The sequence below is a fragment of the Rattus norvegicus genome, chromosome 1 (assembly GCF_021556685.1).
Source record: "Rattus norvegicus strain SHRSP/BbbUtx chromosome 1, alternate assembly SHRSP_T2T, whole genome shotgun sequence".
Taxonomy (NCBI): domain Eukaryota; kingdom Metazoa; phylum Chordata; class Mammalia; order Rodentia; family Muridae; genus Rattus; species Rattus norvegicus.
Window position 1 is genome coordinate 43,009,460 of NC_141534.1, and position 19,767 is coordinate 43,029,226.

Genomic DNA, 19,767 nt, shown 5'->3' on the forward strand with positions numbered 1-19,767 from the left:
AAAACCATCTCTATGATGAACTGTTACCTTTCCGGCCTACTTGCTTTTGGGTGGCTTTTCTTTCCAACTGAGACTTTCTTGCTTCTTTCTTTATTTTCATTTATTTATTTGTTTTATAACCAACATAAAAAGAGAAGATGTATTTATGAGGTAGAATATAGTGTTTCAGCTCACCTTTTTTCCTGTCTTCTCTCTGTTGGTGGAGATAAATCCCTTTAAAGACCATTTCTAATGTAAAAAACAGTGTTTTAACTAACAGCCAGAAATATTACTGGTCTCCCTTGGGTGAGTCTCTGCTCAAGGATATTGTCTCTTTTTAGTGCCCATTGCCCCTAACATTCTATTTTAAATAAAAAAGCAAGCCCCAAATCCTTTAGTTAAGTAAGCAGCAAGACTGTGAGGCAGATTAAACAGTTGTTTGATCTTATTTTCTGGATTTCTGGATTTCGTGTGTTTTGGCACTTGACTGAGTATGTCCTTGTCTACCCCTTTCCACAGACTTCCCCACCATAGAGCTATCACTCAGCCTCTCTTCTTTAGGTTTCATTGTGTCTAACTCACAGAACAGTTAAGGTTAGTCAGCAACTGGTGCTGCTCTTCTCTGTGTAGTGACACTAGACATAGTCTAGTTTCTCTCTCTCTCTCTCTCTCTCTCTCTCTCTCTCTCTCTCTCTCTCTCTCTCTCTCTCTCTCTCTCTCCCTGAAACACTTTCTCTGTGTAGCTCTGGCTGTCCTGGAACTCACTCTGTAGCCCAGGCTGTGTGAACTCAGAGATCCACCTGATTCTGTCTCCTGGGTGCTGGGATTGAAGGCTTGAACCATCATGGCTGTGTGTGTGTGTGTGTGTGTGTGTGTGTGTGTGTGTGTGTGTGTGTGTGTGTGTGCGCCAGTCTAGTTTTTAAACATGGGATCAAAGCAGCAACTTTTCAAATAACTTTTTCTGAGACACTGTCCAATGTAATCCAGGCTAGCCTCACACTTGCTGTGTAGCAGAAGATGGCTTTGAACTTCCAATTTCCTGCACTCACTTCCTGAGTGTTGGGTTTTCAGTTGAATACCACTGCACCTGTTTTATTGTGATGTTGGGGCTAGAACCCAGGGCCCTGTGCATGCTAGACAGGCAGTTCTTTTGGTTAAATACACCGATTTATCTATTTATTCTTATGTGAGTGTTTAGCAAACATGTATGGATGTAAACCAAATGCATGCCTGGTGCCTGTGGCGGTCAGAAGATGGTGTCAGATACCCTGGAACTGAAGTTTTATATGGTTATGAAGCACCAAGTGGGTGCTGGGACACAAATTTGGGTCCTCTAGAAGAGTAGCCTGTTCTCTTAACCACCGGGCTGTCTCTCCAGCCCAAACAATTTTATTTTATTAAATATTGTGCACCAATGGCGGGATCTTAGAGTCAAAACTGTAATGCACATCTAACCCCATGATCTTGAGTCACGGGTAAGCAAGGGAAGCAAATACTCTTCCAAATGCAGACTTACCCGTTTCATTCTGTAACTTCTCAGACTTACCCGTTTCATTCTGTAACTTCTCAGACTTACCCGTTTCATTCTGTAACTTCTCAGGACTTGCTCAGTGCTGCGGAGGCAAGAACAGCTCTAGAAAGGGAAGCTATGCTCTACCAAGAACGGCTGCTTGCGTCTCAGCGAGCCTGGGATGCTTCGAAGCAGGAGTTGAACCAGCTGAGGAAAAGCTGCCAGCAGCTGGATGTGAGCCTGAAGGCCAGCAGGGAGGCCGCCACAGCCTCACAAAGCCAGAACGCCTGCTTCAGGGAAAAACTCGCAGCTCTTCTTTGCAGCAGATTCGACATAGCTGAGTCCACTGAGGACGCCATATTGGAGAAGATTCGAGTGCTAGGCATTGAGGAAGAGAACCAGAAAAGGGTGAGTAGGCCATGGCTACAATTTCCTCAGAATATTCAGCAGCCATTCCATTTCTGGAATTAGTTAACATATAATGGAGTATGTTTGCTTCACTTCCAGCTGTTACATAGGAAGGCGGGAGGCATTCATGGAGTTGGGGCTGTCCATGCTGAGTCCCATCTCTCCTACCCTTTTACACATGGTGGTATGAACTCCCCCAAGACCCTGAGATCACAGTTATTGAAATTTTCATTTCCTTTCTCTAGTTCTTTGTCTCTTCTCCCTCCTCTGCCTCCACATGTCTGCGTGTTGTATGTATGTATCTGCTTGTGTCTGGGAACATGCAGGGGTATGGGCCTGTGCCGACTGGAGGTAACTACCAGGAGTCTACTTTTTTGAGACAGGCTCTTTCAGCCAATCCCGGGGCTTGGCAATGTAGTCAGTCTCTCTAGACAGCCTGCTTGGGGGAGTCCCTGTCTTTGTCTTTCAAGGTTAGAACTACAGGCAAGCCACAAGGCCTGTAGGCATTGCCATTTAATGTCGGTTTTGGAGGCCCATGCCTGGCTCTCTTGTCACACAGTGAATATTTTAAGCATGGGGCCATCTCCCCAGTCCCAGTGATTCTTTTTCTTTCTTTTTTGCAATGTTGATGATAGAACCCAGATTTTCTCACTTGGAATGACGCTCTATCACTGAGCTACCCTCCCGACTTTTAAAGATTTTACTTTCTCATCTTATTAGCAACTAGTGCAAGTAAAGGTCACAGTCCCTGTTCAAAACTGCAAAACTCTTCAGGTTCATCGTGTCTTTTCTTTTTGTGGGGAGTGAGTGATTTTTTGAGGTAGAGTTTCATTATGTAGCCCAGGCTGGCTTCCAGCTCACAGTGGTCTTCCTGCTTTATAAGGCCTCATGAGTGCTAGGATTGCAGGCCAACCCCACAGTATTCATTTAAATTTAGGGTATTCATGGGTTTATAAAATTAAATATACGACAAAGCCATCTATCAACCACACACAGCTCTCTACAAGGGTTTAGACTGTTCCTCATTGCCAGCCACACTTACTGTGCTAACACGGAACCTGCGAGCTACTCTAGGTGGGATAAACAGAGACTATAATTTGCTTGAGTTATTTATGATGAGGATTTGTTGTCCTGAAGGGTCAGGCCAGGCCAAGTCTTGCTAGGAAATAAGTTATCAATATCTACCTCTCAAGGTTATTGTTCATTAGAGGCATTCAGTGGAAGAGTTGTATATATACCACACTGTCTGGCTAACCAAAACAACACATAGTGCTGCTGTGTCTCTTTCCCTCCATCTTCTCTTCTGTCCTCTGCATCCTGTGCTGAGACTTAGGAGAACTAGTGAGGAGACCTACTTAATAAATAGTATCAGGGACTGTGCGGGTATGGAGTACATCCACGTTTAATTTTGCCAGTATTAATACTGTTAACAACGGTCATTGTCTGCAACATTCCACTTAGTAGTTGATGTCAGCCCAGACTATTACAGGGATCATCGGTGCCAGATTATGATGCACGTCCTAGTAACGATCTTTGAAAGCAAATAGCATCACGTGTTGTCTTAGGGTTTCATTGCTGTGAAGGGACAGTGTGACCAAGACAACTCTTATAAAGGACGACATTGAATTGGGGCTGGCTTACAGTTTCAGAGGTTATCATCATGGTGGGAAGCCTGGCAGCATCCCAGCAGACATGGCTCTGGAGAAGCCAAGAGTTCTACATCTTGATTGGAAGGCAGCCAGGAGGCTGATGTCTTCCATCCTGGGCAGAGTCTGAGCGTAGGAAGAGCCCATCCCCACAGTGACACACTTTGTCTAACACAGCCTACTCCAACCAGACTACACCTCCTGATACTACGGCTCCATACCAAGCATTCAGACACATCAATCTATGGGGGCCATGTCTTCTAACCACCACATACAGGCCTGTAGAATCACGCTACAGCTAGTTCTTTTGATGTTAGACTCACTGAGAAGGAGACAGGTCATCTTCGATGCCACTCACCCACAGGTCAGTCCTGTGTCTTTTGTGTTCCTCTCCTCTCCTTCTCCATTCCCTGGCAACTATAGGTTTTGTTGTCTAGTGCTTTACATTTGACCTTTCTTCTCCTTTTTAAGAACCTGCATATAGCTGAGATCATGCAATATTTCCCTTTCTGTGTCTGATTTCTTTCACTTAACACAGTGTTCCCTAGGTCTGTCCATGTTGTAGTAAGATGGTATAGTCACTACTCTGTTCTAAGATGTTTACTAAGTATGTACCTCAGAACATCTTTATATACCTTAAATTTACAAAATAATTGAAAATTATTTTTTATTATTTTTTTTGTGAGTGAGTGAATGTGGAATGTATGGGAGCATGTGTGTGTGTGAGTCAACATTGTCCCCAGTTATTTTTTGTTTTTGAAACGAGTTCTTTCACTGCCCTGAAAATCACTAGTAGGCTAGGCTGCCTGGTCACTGAACCTCAGGGTCTGTCTCTCTCTACCTCACAGTGCCTTGCTTCTATTATGTGGGTTCTAGTGGCCGAGTCTGGGCCCTGGTCCTTGCAATGCACATGATTTACTGACTGAGTGCTCTCGCCAGCTTTACAATGACTTTTCTTTTAAAAGTTAGTTAAGGAATGCATTTGTAAATAAAGAAAAAAAATGCATGCATGCTCTGCAAGCAATTCTCAAGGCCTCTTTAGCTCCCCCATACAGTGGTTTTTGTTTTTGCTTTTGCTAAGCTGCACCACTGAGGGTAAGTCCACTTGCTCCTGTGGCTCCGTTTACACCTAGGAACTCAAAAAACAAGAAACCATTTACAGAACTGGGAAGAACTTCAGGAAGTTGTCTTGAAAGGTGATAGTGTGTTAATAGCTAATCCCTCCTCCTCACACATTTTATGGCTTTTCGCTCTATATATCTCAGCCTCCCCTTTGCTATTGTAATTCCAGCATGAGGACCGTGGCATATACGTGGCATACAAGGTTGCCAGCAGGATGTATATGTTTATTTTCTAAAGCAAAGTAGTGAAATAGGTGAGGCTACTTTTGCCTCCCTCCCTCCCTCCATCTCTTCCTCCCTCTGCCCCCACTCCCTGACTCCCTCCCTTCCCATACAAACAAGTAGTTTTAGTATCTTTCTCCATCTCCCCTACTCTGTCATTTTCAACCATATAGCTGGTGTCTCCTGTGATTCCTCAGTAAACTCAGGAGAAAATGGATTTTTCTCATTGTCTTAGAAATGTTTTTGAAGAATCTGTGTGGTGAGGCTGCTTCGTCCGGCCAGCCGCACTGGCTGCAGGCAGCCAGTTGTTGAGTCATGCCCTGTGAAGGCCCTGCAGGCTTGCCTGGCACAGAGCCCACCTCCTGTGCATTCTTACCTGCAGAACTTTGCTTCTCTTATTTCCTCCTTCCTTGGCTACCCATCCTCCCTCTCCTAGATTTCCACATCTTAGTAGACTCCTAGGACACCACTCCTCACTCTTCAGTAAGTCATCTCTACTTCTTCCTTGAATTTCTGGTTCTGGAAAATTTTAATTTTCTCTTAAAAACTGTATCATATCTTAGAGCAGGGATTCTTAACTAGGGTACTGTCATTAATTAGACTGCATAGTGATTTATTTATTTATTTATTTATTTATTTATTTATTTATTTATTTATTTAATTTTGAAGAGAGGATCTTGCTATGTAATCAGATTGTTCTTGAACTCATGATCTTCTTGCCTAGGCTTCCTGGGTGCTTGCTTGGTGTCCACTATCATACCCAGCTCTGTATGGGATAATGTGCGTATGTGTGCATGTTGTATGTGTATGTGTGTGTAGATATATGCATGTGTGTATATATATGTGTGTATATATGTTTGTATGTATGTGTATATGTGCTTGTATGTGTGGCAGATGGTGGTAGCATCCTGTGTGTTCTAGGGTATTAGTAGCATCTCTTTCTGTTAGATGCCGGTGGGACCCTCAGCCCCAATTTGAGACAACCACTGTGTCTCTCGACATAGCCAAATGCCTCCCTGTTGAGAGCACAGTCATCCCTGATTGAAACCCTCTGCTTCAGAGGAAGGTCATGCTGCTGGATTCAAAAAGAACTTTTTGAATGTTACTTAGCCTTCAATGTCAGGACATGTAAGAGATGTTTAAGAAACAAGACTTCTTGCATGATGGCCAAAACATGCAACATTTAAAAAAGATTTTTCTTATTCATACTCTGCAAGTAATTTTCTTTAGCCCAAAATGTACAGTCCCCACACCCCCAAGTTGCATGCTGTAATGTATACAGATCACTGAGGATAAGTCTATTTTGTCCTGTGACTCAGTTTACACATAGGAAATTTTTGAGGTACAAACTCCCACAGTTTGAGGTCTCTTCTGACTTACTAATACGAATGAGAATTGATTCTGTAGAGATTACGTGACCTGATCAATTTTTCCTCATTTCTTAAGCCAAATGTAGAGTCACCCAAGCCCAGTCACCTTGACGTAGGCAGTCTACTCCTTCTGCTTTTCTTTACTTACTAACCTCACTTGGAAAGTCTCACAGTCTGGAGGCTTTGCAGGTGCTTGGACCCAGCTTTATGTTCCCAAAGACTGGAGGGAAGTTCTATGCCCCAAATCCTCCAAATCTCATAACCCACCATTATTTTCCTGCCACTTACTAGAGCAGATATTTCCAGCAGACTTCCACTGACATGACATCATAGATATTACTTTGCATGCTCACCCCTGGGTGCAGCAGTGTCTGAACAGCTAGAGGTGTAGTGTTTCTGCTTTCCCTAGTTTTATTTGATTCCTAGACCGCATTAACAATGTGTCACTAACTGGGTTATGCCAATAGAATTTCCTAGCTTACGGTTCTGGTAGTTAGAATCTATAGTCAATGTGTAGTTGGGGCTGGTTCCTGAGTTCATACAGTTTATTTAGCTTCCAATGGCCTCAGGCCCTCCATGGCTGGTGCATGGGTTCTCTCCACAGTATCTTCCTTTCCTGTATGTCTGTTTTTTTGCATCCAAGTTTCTCCTTTTATAAAGACAATGGGCAAATTAGCCAGATCTCACCCCAATGACCTGATTATAACTTGGTTGTCTCTGGGAAGAGCTTATGCCTAAATAAGTCCCATCCTAAGGTCCTAGATTAAACCAACCTACCCCCTTCCCCCCAGTACCAACCCATAACAAAAATTGGTTTGAACAAAGAAGGAGGGAGCTGGGTTAGCTGGTCATTGTTGTTGGCCACACATACTGGCACAAAGGAAGAGGAACTTGGTTGATGTCGTGACTTGCTTCCCACTAACTTACTTTATATACTTCCAAAAAGGAAAGATTATTTGAATAAGAAGAAAAAGTTGTTTCTGTCTAAAAGGTGCCAGACCTTAGGTGATCCAGGAGGCTTTTTCTGATGCAGAGTGCTTGTGTTGTTGTTTGGTAGAGTTTCAGTGCAAAAGGCCTCTCTGGGGAGCCCAGCAGATCCTTGTCCTTGGGAGGTGAGTTACCTCTGAGGCCATTATGCCTTTACTCCCCAAATCTTCCTTGCTTCTTTTTGAACGATGGCTTGATAAAGTGCATCTTTAATTAACCAGATTGAAGTGTGTAGTTTTTTTGTCCCTATCCATCACCAAGTCCCTACATCCTCAGTAGAGAAACTATCAGAACATCAAGTGTACATTTAGATGATACTAAGGAAGACTGGAAGAAGCCTGTTGGTTCTTTAACTTCTGGTGTAAACAACAACAGGTGTATAGTTTGGATGGGAACACAGGCAACTGGTATCTGGTGTTCTCAAGAATGGAGTCAGATGACACTTAATTTTTTTGTAATAAATTTATATAAATTTAGTTCTGAGAAAAAAGCTCCAAGCCCCAGTGTGTTATATTTCCTGACAGCTTCCAAGCTTTAGGAGTTCAGCTTTGTGATGTAATAGATTGGGAAGGGTCTCAGCTCTTTGCTCCACTTAATAACCCAGGACTCTGGTGTAGCAGTTTGCTACATTCTGAACAGTTCAACCACCTACTCCTTAGTAGTCTGCTAAGTGGCTTGAGTTCAATTTTCAAGGCTCTTTGGAGTGTTCTTGGGTCCACACAAGTGGTGTGTAGGCAGGATTCTCTTGGCTTTATTTGACTCAAATGCTTTTCTCCCTTATCTTTCTTCTATAGAAAGATGTCGATGTCTGGTTAACCAAAGACTATAGCTAAAATGTTGGGGAAACATGAAAATGTCTTTTATTATTTTGAGATGGGATCTTGTTTAGCTCAGGCTGGCCTTGGACTTGTTTTGTAGCCAAGTATATCCAGATTTTTTTTCTGCCTCCACCTCCCAAGTGCTGGTATTGTAAGCATAGGCCACCACATCTGATCAACAGAGGGAAATTTCTGAAGGTTAAAAAAAAAAAAAACAAAACCTCTTTAAGGAAAGAACACATGATTGGTTGAGCCCATACTTTAGAGCGGAAATCCCAATGACAGAGACAGACACACTGTACTGAACTCCAAGCACATGTACTGTTGATGGTTCTAGGAGTTGACAATGCAAATTGAGGCTTTTCAGAATCTTCTGCTCTGTGATAATATTAAATTTTTCCTGTGTAAACTTTCTCAAATATGGCTTTGAGTAATTTACCACCAGTCATTGATGTGAAATACCCCCGAAGTACAAAATGGATTGTATTATAGGCTTGGTACTTTGAAAGCCAAAGGAGCATAGAAGACGATTTTAGTTTGTTCAGCCTAACTTCCTCCAGGTGTCATTTGGGTCTGCTCTGGGATGAGTAGTTGACGAACCTCTGGCTCTCTCTGTTACCCTGGACCACCACCCCCCTGTTTGCTGCCTAGTGTTTAGATAGCTTTAATCACCAGAAGAAACATTCTCTTTTCTTGTATAGGGATGCTTGGGCTAGGGGTGAGGATATTTAGGTGCAGTCTTACATAGATTAAGCTAGTCTGGAACTTCTGACAGTCTTGCTTCCGTCTGCTAATGCTGAAAAATTTCTGTTTGTTTTTAATGGTGAATTGTTTTAGAGATTGAAGACAATCTGATACAACCTAGGCACGAACTGTTCAACTGATTTATGTGCCCAGCTGTGATGGATTCTTTTGAAAGTCTTTTAAATGTATTTATTTTATTATTTTATTGTATGAGTATTCTGTGGTTCTTGAAATTACTTTTTGCCTGAACCTTTTCCCTGTCTAGCTTAGCTTCAAAATCTCTAGGTTTATAACAGATTTGCAGGTAAGTATATGATATTTGTAAATATTTATTGACAAAGATTGTTGAAGGAAAAATAAAAAATATCCACCCACTGTCTGAGTTAGGGTTTACTGCTGTGAACTCACATCATGACCAAGGCAACTCGTATAAGGACAACATTTAATTGGGACTGGCTTACAGAGTCAGAGGTTCAATACATTAACATCAAGGCTGGAGCATGGCAGTCTTCATTCAGGCAGACATGGCCCTGGAGGAGCTGATACTTCTTCATCTTGTTCTGAAGGCAAGCAGGAGAAGTCTGTCTCCTATGTAGTTGGGAATAAGGTCTCATTGCCCCTCCTCCCGCCCTCCACAGTATCATACTTCTTTTCAACAAGGCTATACTGACTTCAACAAGGCCACACCTTCTAATAGGGCAAATCATATTCAAAACACTACAATAACAAACACAGGTTTATTTCAAACAGTGGAAAACACAGCTACAAAATGACCTATTTTAAATGTAATTTTTACAAGAAGTCTGGAAGTGGGCATCATAGTGGTTGTGCCTCTTGGATGGAGTGATGGATCTGAACACTTCGTTGAGTCTAAACAAGGCTTAGCTTTCTTCTCCGTCTTTGTTTCCAGATGGCCTCCCAGCTTGAAGCCCAGATTTCCGAGCTTGTTGGGAAGTTGGGAAATGAATCTGAGTCTCACCAGAAAGCCCTACAGAGGGCCCATGAGGCAGAAAAGAAGCTGGAGGCTCTTCAGGGTCAGCTGAGTCACCTGGAGGGAGAACTGCTTTCTGGAGACGTCGTGAGAGACAACTTGAATCTAGAGAAGCAAAAAGTAATAACAGGATGGCACTTCCATGGTGCAAGATTCTGTCATACAATAAAACTGTAGCTGAGAATGTTCTGAATGTTGCACTGTTTACACTGGTCATGTCTTGAGTTACAAGCAAATTCCATGGACTAATAAGTCTCTTCCCGTTGTTTAGGGTTCTTTTGATTTTCAGTCCAGGTAACTTGCTACATATTTATTGTATGTTCATTATCTAAGATATTGGTAGATTTGGGGTACACAAAGTATGATATAATTAAAGGCTCAGGGTTTAATAGACAAGACAGGCATTAAGATACCTTACTGTACTAATATATATAGCAGGGGAATAGGCAGGTGCTGTAGGGGTAAACAGTTTAAACAACGGCAGGAAGCCTTATAAATGCTATATTCAGAGCATGCAAAGTGAGTCCTCACACATGGTGGAATGTGGCATTCTTAGTGGGGTATGACAAAGAGAAGGGTGGAATGCAGAGATCTCTGAAGATCCTTTTCCCCCCTACAGAATATAAAGTATAATCAATTACTGTGAACATCACAGCGCAGCAGTCATTGGCTGCCTGATGATGTTTTTGTCAGCGGTAGGCTGTATGCATGACAGTAGGCCTGTGTGATCACTCTGCACAGTAGCAGAACATATGTTTAACATGCACAAAGCCCTAGGCCACATACACAGGACCTCAAAAGATAAAAAAAAGGATAAACTCGTTGAGTGATGTTGACACTGTTCATGATGCTTACCCAGCAACAGCACTGTCTTATTCTGCAGTTTTCAGAACTTAGATTCACTGTCAAGCAATCCACACCTGGTGAAGATGAGATGTCATGAAGGGACAGTACCTATCCAGAAGGGACAGTACCAATAGGTTAGTGGAGATGAGAAGAGAGTGAGACAGTAGTTCCCCTAAGGCTCTGAGTATGGGAGGGCATTATGGCTTTGAGGTAGTTTGAGTGAATAAATGGGATCACTTGCTCTGTGCTCAGTGTGACTAGAAGGGAAGGGGCGCAGAGTTACGAAAAGAATGCAAAAAGCAGGCTTGAAGAAAGGTTTCATTGGCAATGGCGAAGAGGTCAGAGCGCTTGAGCTACAAGGGTCCATAGGATAGAGGGCAGGAACAGGAAAGGAGACCCAGATAACCAAGAATATAGGGACAAAATTCATTCTAACAGATACTCTTTGATTAAGAATACTGTACTCTGGAAACTAACTCCTTTTCATTCTTTTGTACTTAAAAGAAACTGCAGAGCCAGGATATAGGGTCCATGTCTTAATCCTAGCAATTTGGAGACAGAGGCAGGCAGATCTGTGAGTTTGAGGCCAGCCTCTACAGAGTTCCAGGACAGCCAGAGAAACCTTATCTCAGAAAACCAACTAACCAACCAACCAACCAACCAGCCAGCCAGCCAGCCAGCCAGCCAGCCAGCCAGCCAACAAACCAACCAAAACAACCAAACAAGAAAAAAAGAAAGAAAGAGATTGAGGAAGTGCCATGGCTACATTGGGGGTCAGATACGAAGAGATGCCAGTCTACAGGGGGCAGGTGGACTAGGGCATTATTGATATACCTAGTGTTCTGATGGAGATGGTGTGGGATGGGGCACAAATTTGGGGGGGGGGGAGGAATAATGGCTTCTTTCTTTCATATACTGGGGACATGATCTTCCTCTTCCTCCTCTTCTTCTGGGAGGGATAAAATCTCACATTGTAGCCCAAGTTGACCTTGAACTTCATATCCCAGGCTGTCCTAGAACTCACTTTTTAGTACAGGCTGGCCCTGAACTTGTGGCAGTTCTCTTACTTTCCTCCTAAGTGGTAGAATTACAAATGTGAGCCCCTAGGACCCATCTTCATGTAGGTGGATTTCTCTTCTCTTCTTTCCATATAAATGTATCACTAGTCTTAATTGAAATTGTGCCAAGATAGTTTTCAGTTATGAAAGCAAATTACATAAGATAATTATGTCCACAGTGAGTTTTCCACAGATGTAAGTAGTAAGGGCAAGCTCATGCAAAACTGAAAGTGAAGCTGTACAGAGATTAAGTGCTAAATATGATTTAGGCTCATGCAATACAGAATAGAACACATGGTCTCTAACTCATGCTAACCTGTGATCCAAATGAATAAAATACACAACAACCCTTTATTTCTACACAGTTAAAGATTTTTAAGCTAGTAGGGCATGCCTATAGAGGGCTGAGGCACAGGACTGTCAGACTGAGATTAGCCTGGACTACATAGTAAATTTAAAGCCAGCCTGGGGCACATAGTGATACATCAAAACAAAAAACAGAAAAAAAAGAAATAAAAAATATTTCAACTGCTATCTTAGAAAAAGATTTGTGTGTGTGTGTGTGTGTGTGTGTGTGTGTGTATGAGAGAGAGAGAGAGAGAGAGAGAGAGAGAGAGAGAGAGAGAGAGAGAGAGAGAGAGAGAGTCTATGCACATGAGTGTAGGTACATGAGGAGGCCAGTAGAGGGCATCCAATCCCCTGGAGCTGGGGTTATAAGTGCTTGTGAGTCACTGGAATGGGTGCTGGGAAACAAACATAGGGCAAGAACAGGCCATACACTAAATTGCTGGGCTGGCTGTTCCTCCAGCTCCCATCAACTGCCATTTTCATGGGCTAGTTAAATTCCTTGAAAGAGCCACCTGGTCTGCGGGGCTTTGGTTTGGTTTCAACTGAATCCCTTCTTACCTGTTGTAGAGCTGCCATGCAGAATAAATGGGACACAAATAGAAGCAGTAAGAGACATTTAAATTTTAGATGTTAAGCCTCTCTCAGATATGTAATTGGTAAAGATTTTTTTCCCAGTAGTCTGTCCATTTGTCATAGTCATGTGGATTTATTTCTGGGTTTTCAACTCAACTCTGTTGGTCAATATGCCTGTTTCTATGCCAATACCATGCACTTTTCATTCCTATGGCTCTGTAGTAAAATTTGAGATGAGGGATGGTAATACCTCCAGTAGTCCTGTTATTACCTAGGATTGTTTTTAGCTATCCTGTTCTCTCTCTCTCTCTCTCTCTCTCTCTCTCTCTCTCTCTCTCTCTCTCTCTCTTTCTCTCTCTCTGTGTTTTCATATTGAAATTTGTTCTTTCAATTTTTGTGAGGAATTATATTGCAATTCTGATAGGGATTGCGTTGACTCTATAGATTGCTTTTGGAAGGATGGCCATTTTCACTATATTAATCCTACTGACCTATGGATATGTCTTCTTCCTCCTCTTAAAATGCAATAAATAGAAGCTAGGTCATGCTCAAGCACAGGTAAGAGATGAGATAATATCCCAAAGGGAGAGCAACCAGGCAAGAAGGAACTGGCAGTGTGACATCACATATATAAAATTGTCCGTGGCATCAAAGCATAGTGAATGATGCTATATTGGTAGTTTCTGTAGATTATACAGATGATTAAGTTGTATTTATTTGTATGCTACTTAACAAAATTGGAAAATATGCACTTACACATAATGTCATCCTGATGATTGAAATATAGATAGTTCTGGACTTTAAGCTGAAACTCTTAAATGGCAGGAAATTATTCTCATTTCAACAGCTAATTGCCTGAAAATGCCAGATGCTAAGGAGTTACTGCAATGAGAAGGAGATATCAGAGATAGACCCCCAATCCTGCAATTATCATAGAGCAAGATGGATTAATGCACTCATTCAGCACACAGTTAGCATTCTGGATCTGAACCTGCTCAGATAAACAATAGCAACCAAACAAAGGAAGCTCTTTAAGCTTTGAGGGAGTTTAGTCTGTTGGATATGAGCTATGGGGGCTAGAGAGATTCAAGGGTTATAAGCATGTGCTGCTCTTATAGAGGGCCCTGTCAGCACCCACACACATGATGTCTCACAGATGTCTGGAACTCAAGCTGTAGCAGATCTGATGTCTTTTGGCCACTTCTGATACTGCATGCATGGGGTATACACACACACACACACACACACACACACACACACACACACACACACACACACACACACACACACACACACGGGCAAGAACACACATGAAAATAAGTCAAATATTTAAAAGAATACAAACTATGACTAATTCATACAATTGTGCTTTAGAGTTCTGTCTACCTATGTTGAATTAAACACTTTAAAGAACATTTCCTAAAAACACCCCCGTCCCCATGTGTGTCTCTGTGTGGTTCTGTGTATGAGTAGGACAAAGGTTGAAAACATGTCTTCCTCAGTTGCTTTTGGTCTTATTTCTTGAGATAAGGTCTCTCACTGAAACTTAATTTGGCTGTACCAGTGAGTGCCAAGGCACACTCCTGTCTCTGCATCCCTATGCTGGAATCACAGGCATATTCAGTGTCTGGATGTTTTAAACATGTGTGTTTGGGGGCTTAAACTCAGGTCCTTTTGCTTGTACTGTAAACACTTTACCAACTGAGCCACCTCTCCAGCCTTGTAAAAGCACTTTGCCAAACCAAATCAAACCAAACCAAACCAAACCAACAACAAAACCACCCCCAAACTCTTCTTCAGCTTTTGTGCATGTATGAAGGGCTTTGGTTTTGAAGTGATTGCTAAGTGCTGGGACAGCCTGGGAAGGGCAAGGCTTCAGTGGCACTTGGCTAAGACATGTAGAGACCAAGGGTAGAATTGGAGATATAGCCCATTCATCATATGGAAGGGCTTACAAATGTGTTTGATATTAAACTGATGTCCAGATTATAGGCCAGGAAAGTCCAGAGTATTTAGACAGGAAGATGAGAGAGATTGGGAAGATTGTCTAAATGTTCACTACCAAATCTTGAGGACAGAAGCCCAGCTCTGGCCTGACCTTACAGAGAACCACCTTAACTTCCATGTCTCATTTTCATTTCTGTTTCTGGGTTTAGTACTTGAAATTTCTGGACCAGCTGTCAGAGAAAATGAAATTGGGCCACATAGCTGCTGACCTTGGCTTTGACATGCGTCTGGACGTAGTTCTAGCTCGCATAGAGCAGCTAGTCCACCTTGAGAGCAATGCTGTCATAGAAAACAAGACCATGGCTCACAACTTACAGAGAAAGGTAGGCAACATCACCCTTTGAAGGACTGGGAAGAGAAACTTCTGGAGAGCCCAAGTGTTTAGATGATTTTCTCCCACCATGATCAGTAGTGCGTTTACAAAGCATTTTATAAAGTTATGTATTTAGGAGCTGAGTCTCAATTCTACAGTCTGAAGATCTGAGGGCAGCCCATCCCTGCCATGGTCTTCACCTACATGGCCCAAAGTAGTCTCTAGAACCGATTGTCTGTGTTTCATGCAGAAGGTTGGGGAGGGGAAGAAGGAAGCCAAAGATGCAAATGATGTCTCGTAAAGGAGATTCTGGAAGATGCTGAAGTTACGTTCGGCACAATTCTCCAGGCAGAACCTGTGCAAGAGAAACGTGCAGACACAGACATTAAACTCATAGTTTCTGCTCCTTTGAGGGAAAAGGGAAGCTGGGAGCATCGAGCAGTTCTGTGCATACCAGCTCTATTGAGTCAGAAAGCACAGAGAAGGGCTCTCTTTTCATCTGACCGAAGGCAGAGTTAGAAATGCTTTAGAGTAAATAAATGAATGGAAGAACAAATAAAAGGGATAAAACAATCACTAGTCTTACAATGATTAGCATTGAGAGAGAGAGAGAGAGAAGGAAACACAGATGTGTTGTAATGCTTCTTAGGAGAAACTTTCTATGTAGAGGTGGTACAGTGAGTCACAGCTGGGTCCTTGGACCCTGCCATATGGTGTAACCTGGGGAGAATCACATACTGTCTATTTCTTCATATTATGACAAGAAAGACATACACCCCACAGAGGAGTTAATTTGAGAAGCAGAAAATTTGAACCGAATAAACTCTGTCCTCACATGGCTTCTACTGCAGTTCAGTGTGTTTGGAGCAATATTTATCTGTCTGTCTGTCTGTCTATCTATCTATCTATCTATCTATCTATCTATCTATCTATCTATCTATCATCTATGAGATATCTATCTATCTATCTATCTATCTATCATCTATGAGATATCTATCTATCTATCTATCTATCTATCTATCTATCTATCTATCTATCTATCTATAGAAAGAGGATGGAAAACTTGGTCACCATCAGGAATGTCGAATTGGACCACAATTCTTTTCTTCCCTTCTCCTCAGAGAATTGATTTCCTCTCTTGATGCCTAGTGCTATTTCTTTTTAAGGATTTTGTCATCTGTACATTACCAGTGTACAGAATCTGTCAGTGGACATTTGCATCAGAATGCTATTTGGTACGAAGTGACTGAAGGGGGAGTTGGGGGCAGGGTGAGTTTGACCCATGGTATCCAAAAGGAGAGGCTTTTCTATAGCCTCCACATATCACACACATGCTGTGGCATGTATGTGGCCTCCCACCATACACACAATACATAAAAGTGTATTAGAGAAATTGGATGGTGCCACACCCATGGGGACACTGTCCACACTTAGTGGATTCTGAGGGAATGCAATAGGAGTAATACTAATAATGATTATAAAATAGCAGTGACAGAGGACTGTGGTCAGGAGGAGGCAGATCCTGCTGGGAACAGGAGATAGGTTGAGTGACTAAGGTTTCAATAAAATCAAAATTCATCCTACACATATTTGAAAATTTCAAAGAGCAAATGAAACCATTATTCAAAAATGTTAAAAGGGAGTTGGTTAGAGAACTATCAGGAAGGTTTGTTAAGGCATGACTCAGGACTAGACACAGTTATCACCGATAGGCAAGAAAAGCAAGGTAATTTTTTCAGTAAGTCCTTCAACCTTGTCATAAGATTTAAGGCACAACAAAGGGTAATGCTGCAGTCAGTCGTCAGCCCAGGCACCTGACAGTTCTTCTTTATCCCCACTCCCAGTGTTTGTGATCAAAGGCATCGCTGCCTGGATTTAATATCTGCCTGGTGAAGTGACAGGCAGAGCCCAGGAGATGCTCTTTCTCATAGTCATTTCCTACAAACCATTCTAATTCCCTTCATCAACTCGATTGGCAGCATAAGCGATGTTCCAAGACCTTACCCTCTGGTTGGTTGGAGGAGCTCGCGGGCCCTGCATAACACAAAGAGCTCGAAGAAGCAAAATCTTCATGAAGTCTGTTTCTGAGAGTCAAAGATTGTAAACAAAGCTTCCTTAAAAGTCTCCTGGGTGCATCTTTCTGTAGGAATATGTTGGCCTGCATCCTCGGAACTTCTCAGCCAGTTCTAAGGGGGCTCAGATTATCTAGGGCAGGTTTTCAGTAGGATGTGGGACTGTTTCATAAAACACTGGTGCAGGGATCGTGGCCACTGAGCGCTGAAGAGGACTTGTCTGTGTCTTATTATAGTCTACTTATTCTGCTCTTGATAAGCCTATTTTATTCATCTTAAAAGTAATTTTACATTTTGATTATGAGGCACAGAACATTGGATGAAGCAGCTGGGGAGAGCTGACTTTTTTCCTCATATATTGTGGGGGCTCTTTTGTCCCATACTTTGTAGCTACAGAATTAATTCTCAGAAAAAAATACGAATAAAAAAATTCAATCAGGGAAAGGAACCCAGTGACCTTTTTTGATGGTTTGCAAATGAGTCTCATTGAAGTGCAGATAAAAAAATCGACATTATCTGAGTAATTCATTTATATTTACTGACTGTTCAATTATTTTTTTTCTTCAAAAAAATCCATTTGTATCAAACCAGCTAAAGACTCAGAAAGAAAGACTGGAGAGCAAAGAAGTGCATATGAACCTCCTTCGGCAGAAAATTACCCAGCTGCAGCAGGAGAAAGAGGCGCGCTCGGCCTTGGCCATGGAGAGGGATGAGGCCCATCTTTCTGTGCGGAAGCTGGAGAAGAAAGTGGAGAGGATGCAGAAGGAGTTGAGCTCGTGTCAGGAGTACAACACTGAGCTCAAAGCCAAACTGGCGGACACCAGTGAACTCAAGGCAAGTGGATGGCTCCTTCCTTCTGCTCCTCTCTGCCAAGGTGCCTCCAAGTGTACACAAAGGAATGGTAGTGTGTGCATGCCGGTAACACTGGGAGGAGCAGGCGGATCAGGAGTTCAAGGTCACTCTTGGTTGAATGGATAGTTCAAGGCCAGCCTGGTTTGCATGAAATCCTTGCCTCAAAGAAAAGAGGGGAAAAAGGTGGTGCTGGCGAGATGGCTCAGTGTGTAAAGTCTCATTCCATAAATGGTCTGACAGCTGTCTGGGCCTTTTTCTTCCCCCTGTATGAGATTCCCAGGGAAATTTCCATTTCTCAGGGGTCCATTGTCTCAACAATCTGATGGTCAGATTGAGAGACACAAGTGTCTCTTTAGAATATTTCTGTGTCCTGCAGGGCAGTGACAGGGGTCTCTGTTAGATAGGAATGTATTTAGGAGGAAACAGGAAAGTAATAGACACTCTATTTACTGAGAATTAGGGACTTGTCTTAATTTGGGTCACTATTGCTGGGATGAAACACAATGACCAGAAGTCAGTTGGGGAGGAAAAGATTTACTTGGGGTACACTTCCATTTCACAGTTCATCAGGCCATCAAGGCAGGAACCTGGAGGCAGGAGCTGATGCAGAGGCCGTGGGGAGCGCTGCTTACTGGCTTGGTCCTTATGGCTTGCTTAGCCTGCGTTCTTACAGGACCCAGGACCACCAGCCCAGGGATGGCTCTATCTACAGGGAGCTGGGTCCTCTTCCATTGAACATCAATTAAGAAAATGTCCCCAAGATTGCCTACAGCAGATCTTATGAAAGTATTTTCTTAGTTGGAACTTCATCCTCTCTGAAGGGTTGGAATTTTAGCTCATGCCAAGTTGTCATAAAACTAGCAAGTACAAAAACATATTGTAGAAAAGGCCTAAAGAAGGGGAGGAGGACAGGCACTGTTAGCAAAATCTGCCTTGAAATAGGTTTGGAGTCTCAATTATAATTGTAACATCTCAGAGGCAGAGGCAGAGGCAGAGGCAGAGGCAGAGGCAGAGGCAGAGGCAGAGGCAGAGACAGAGGCAGGAGGATCATGCATTTGAAGACATCCTAGGCTACATAGTAGAAGTCTGTTTTGGTAAAGCAATGGAAACAAAAGCAAAAAAAAAAAAAACCCAACAAAAAACAAAAACAAATGAACAAACAAACAAACAAAAAACCCCCAACCTATTTTTAATCTTGCCTGCTCACACCCTCCAGGAAACATCTATAACACCAATTTCCCAAATGTGGGACATTTTCGACCCAGCCAAGTTGATGGTTAATTCCTTTTGATGGGTGAATAATGATCCGTTACTTGGATGTACCACATGTGATTTGTCCATTTGGCAAGTACTAGGTGTCTGAGTTGTTCTCATTGGGACTGTTACAGATAAAGCTGTTATGAACATTTGTGGTCCAGCTTCACGCACATTTCCATGTCTGTCCAAAACTAAGGCTGAAGACCTTGACTTCAGGTTGTCTGAATGTCTCCTTGTAAAGACCTATGCATTAAGGTTTCCCTTGAATTCTAGACCAAGAGAAAACAAAACCCTTTCCAGATGAACTGTTCAATTTAAGCTGTTGAAAGTTATCTTGGAGTGCAAATCTAAGTATCATGAAAGTATTTTTTTTGAAAGACAAAGCTATTTTTTTTCTGCATAGATGTGTGATGTTGTTTATTTAGGACACTTAAGATTATATAGCTTTATTAATTGCATTACATTTTTGCCATTATGAAACAGCAACCAATTTAGAAATCAAAGGATGAAGACTCAATAAAAAAATTAATGATATTGACACTTGTGATTCAGTGTCACTAAAATCGACATTAATAAGAATGTGTGGTGGCATTTTCGAGTGTGTCCTGTATCCTGCATGATGGAGTCTGGTCTTCCACGTGTTTC

General features: G+C 42.3%; 1 protein-coding gene across 20 annotated transcripts in view; it reads left to right on the forward strand.

The window, feature by feature from the left end:
* Nucleotides 1-19,767, forward strand: part of Ccdc170 (coiled-coil domain containing 170) — a 149,955-nt gene that overhangs the window by 62,366 nt on the left and 67,822 nt on the right. For 19 of the 20 annotated variants that reach the window (XR_015682748.1, XR_015682753.1, XM_087650891.1 and 16 more), the window contains 4 exon segments: nt 1,580-1,897; nt 9,716-9,916; nt 14,778-14,951; nt 17,605-17,847. Coding sequence is in view for 18 of the 20 variants with exons in the window: in XM_087650891.1 (XP_087507017.1) it covers nt 1,580-1,897; nt 9,716-9,916; nt 14,778-14,951; nt 17,605-17,847 (936 nt within the window). In the remaining 2 variants the exon portion in view is untranslated. 20 annotated transcript variants of the gene reach the window in all.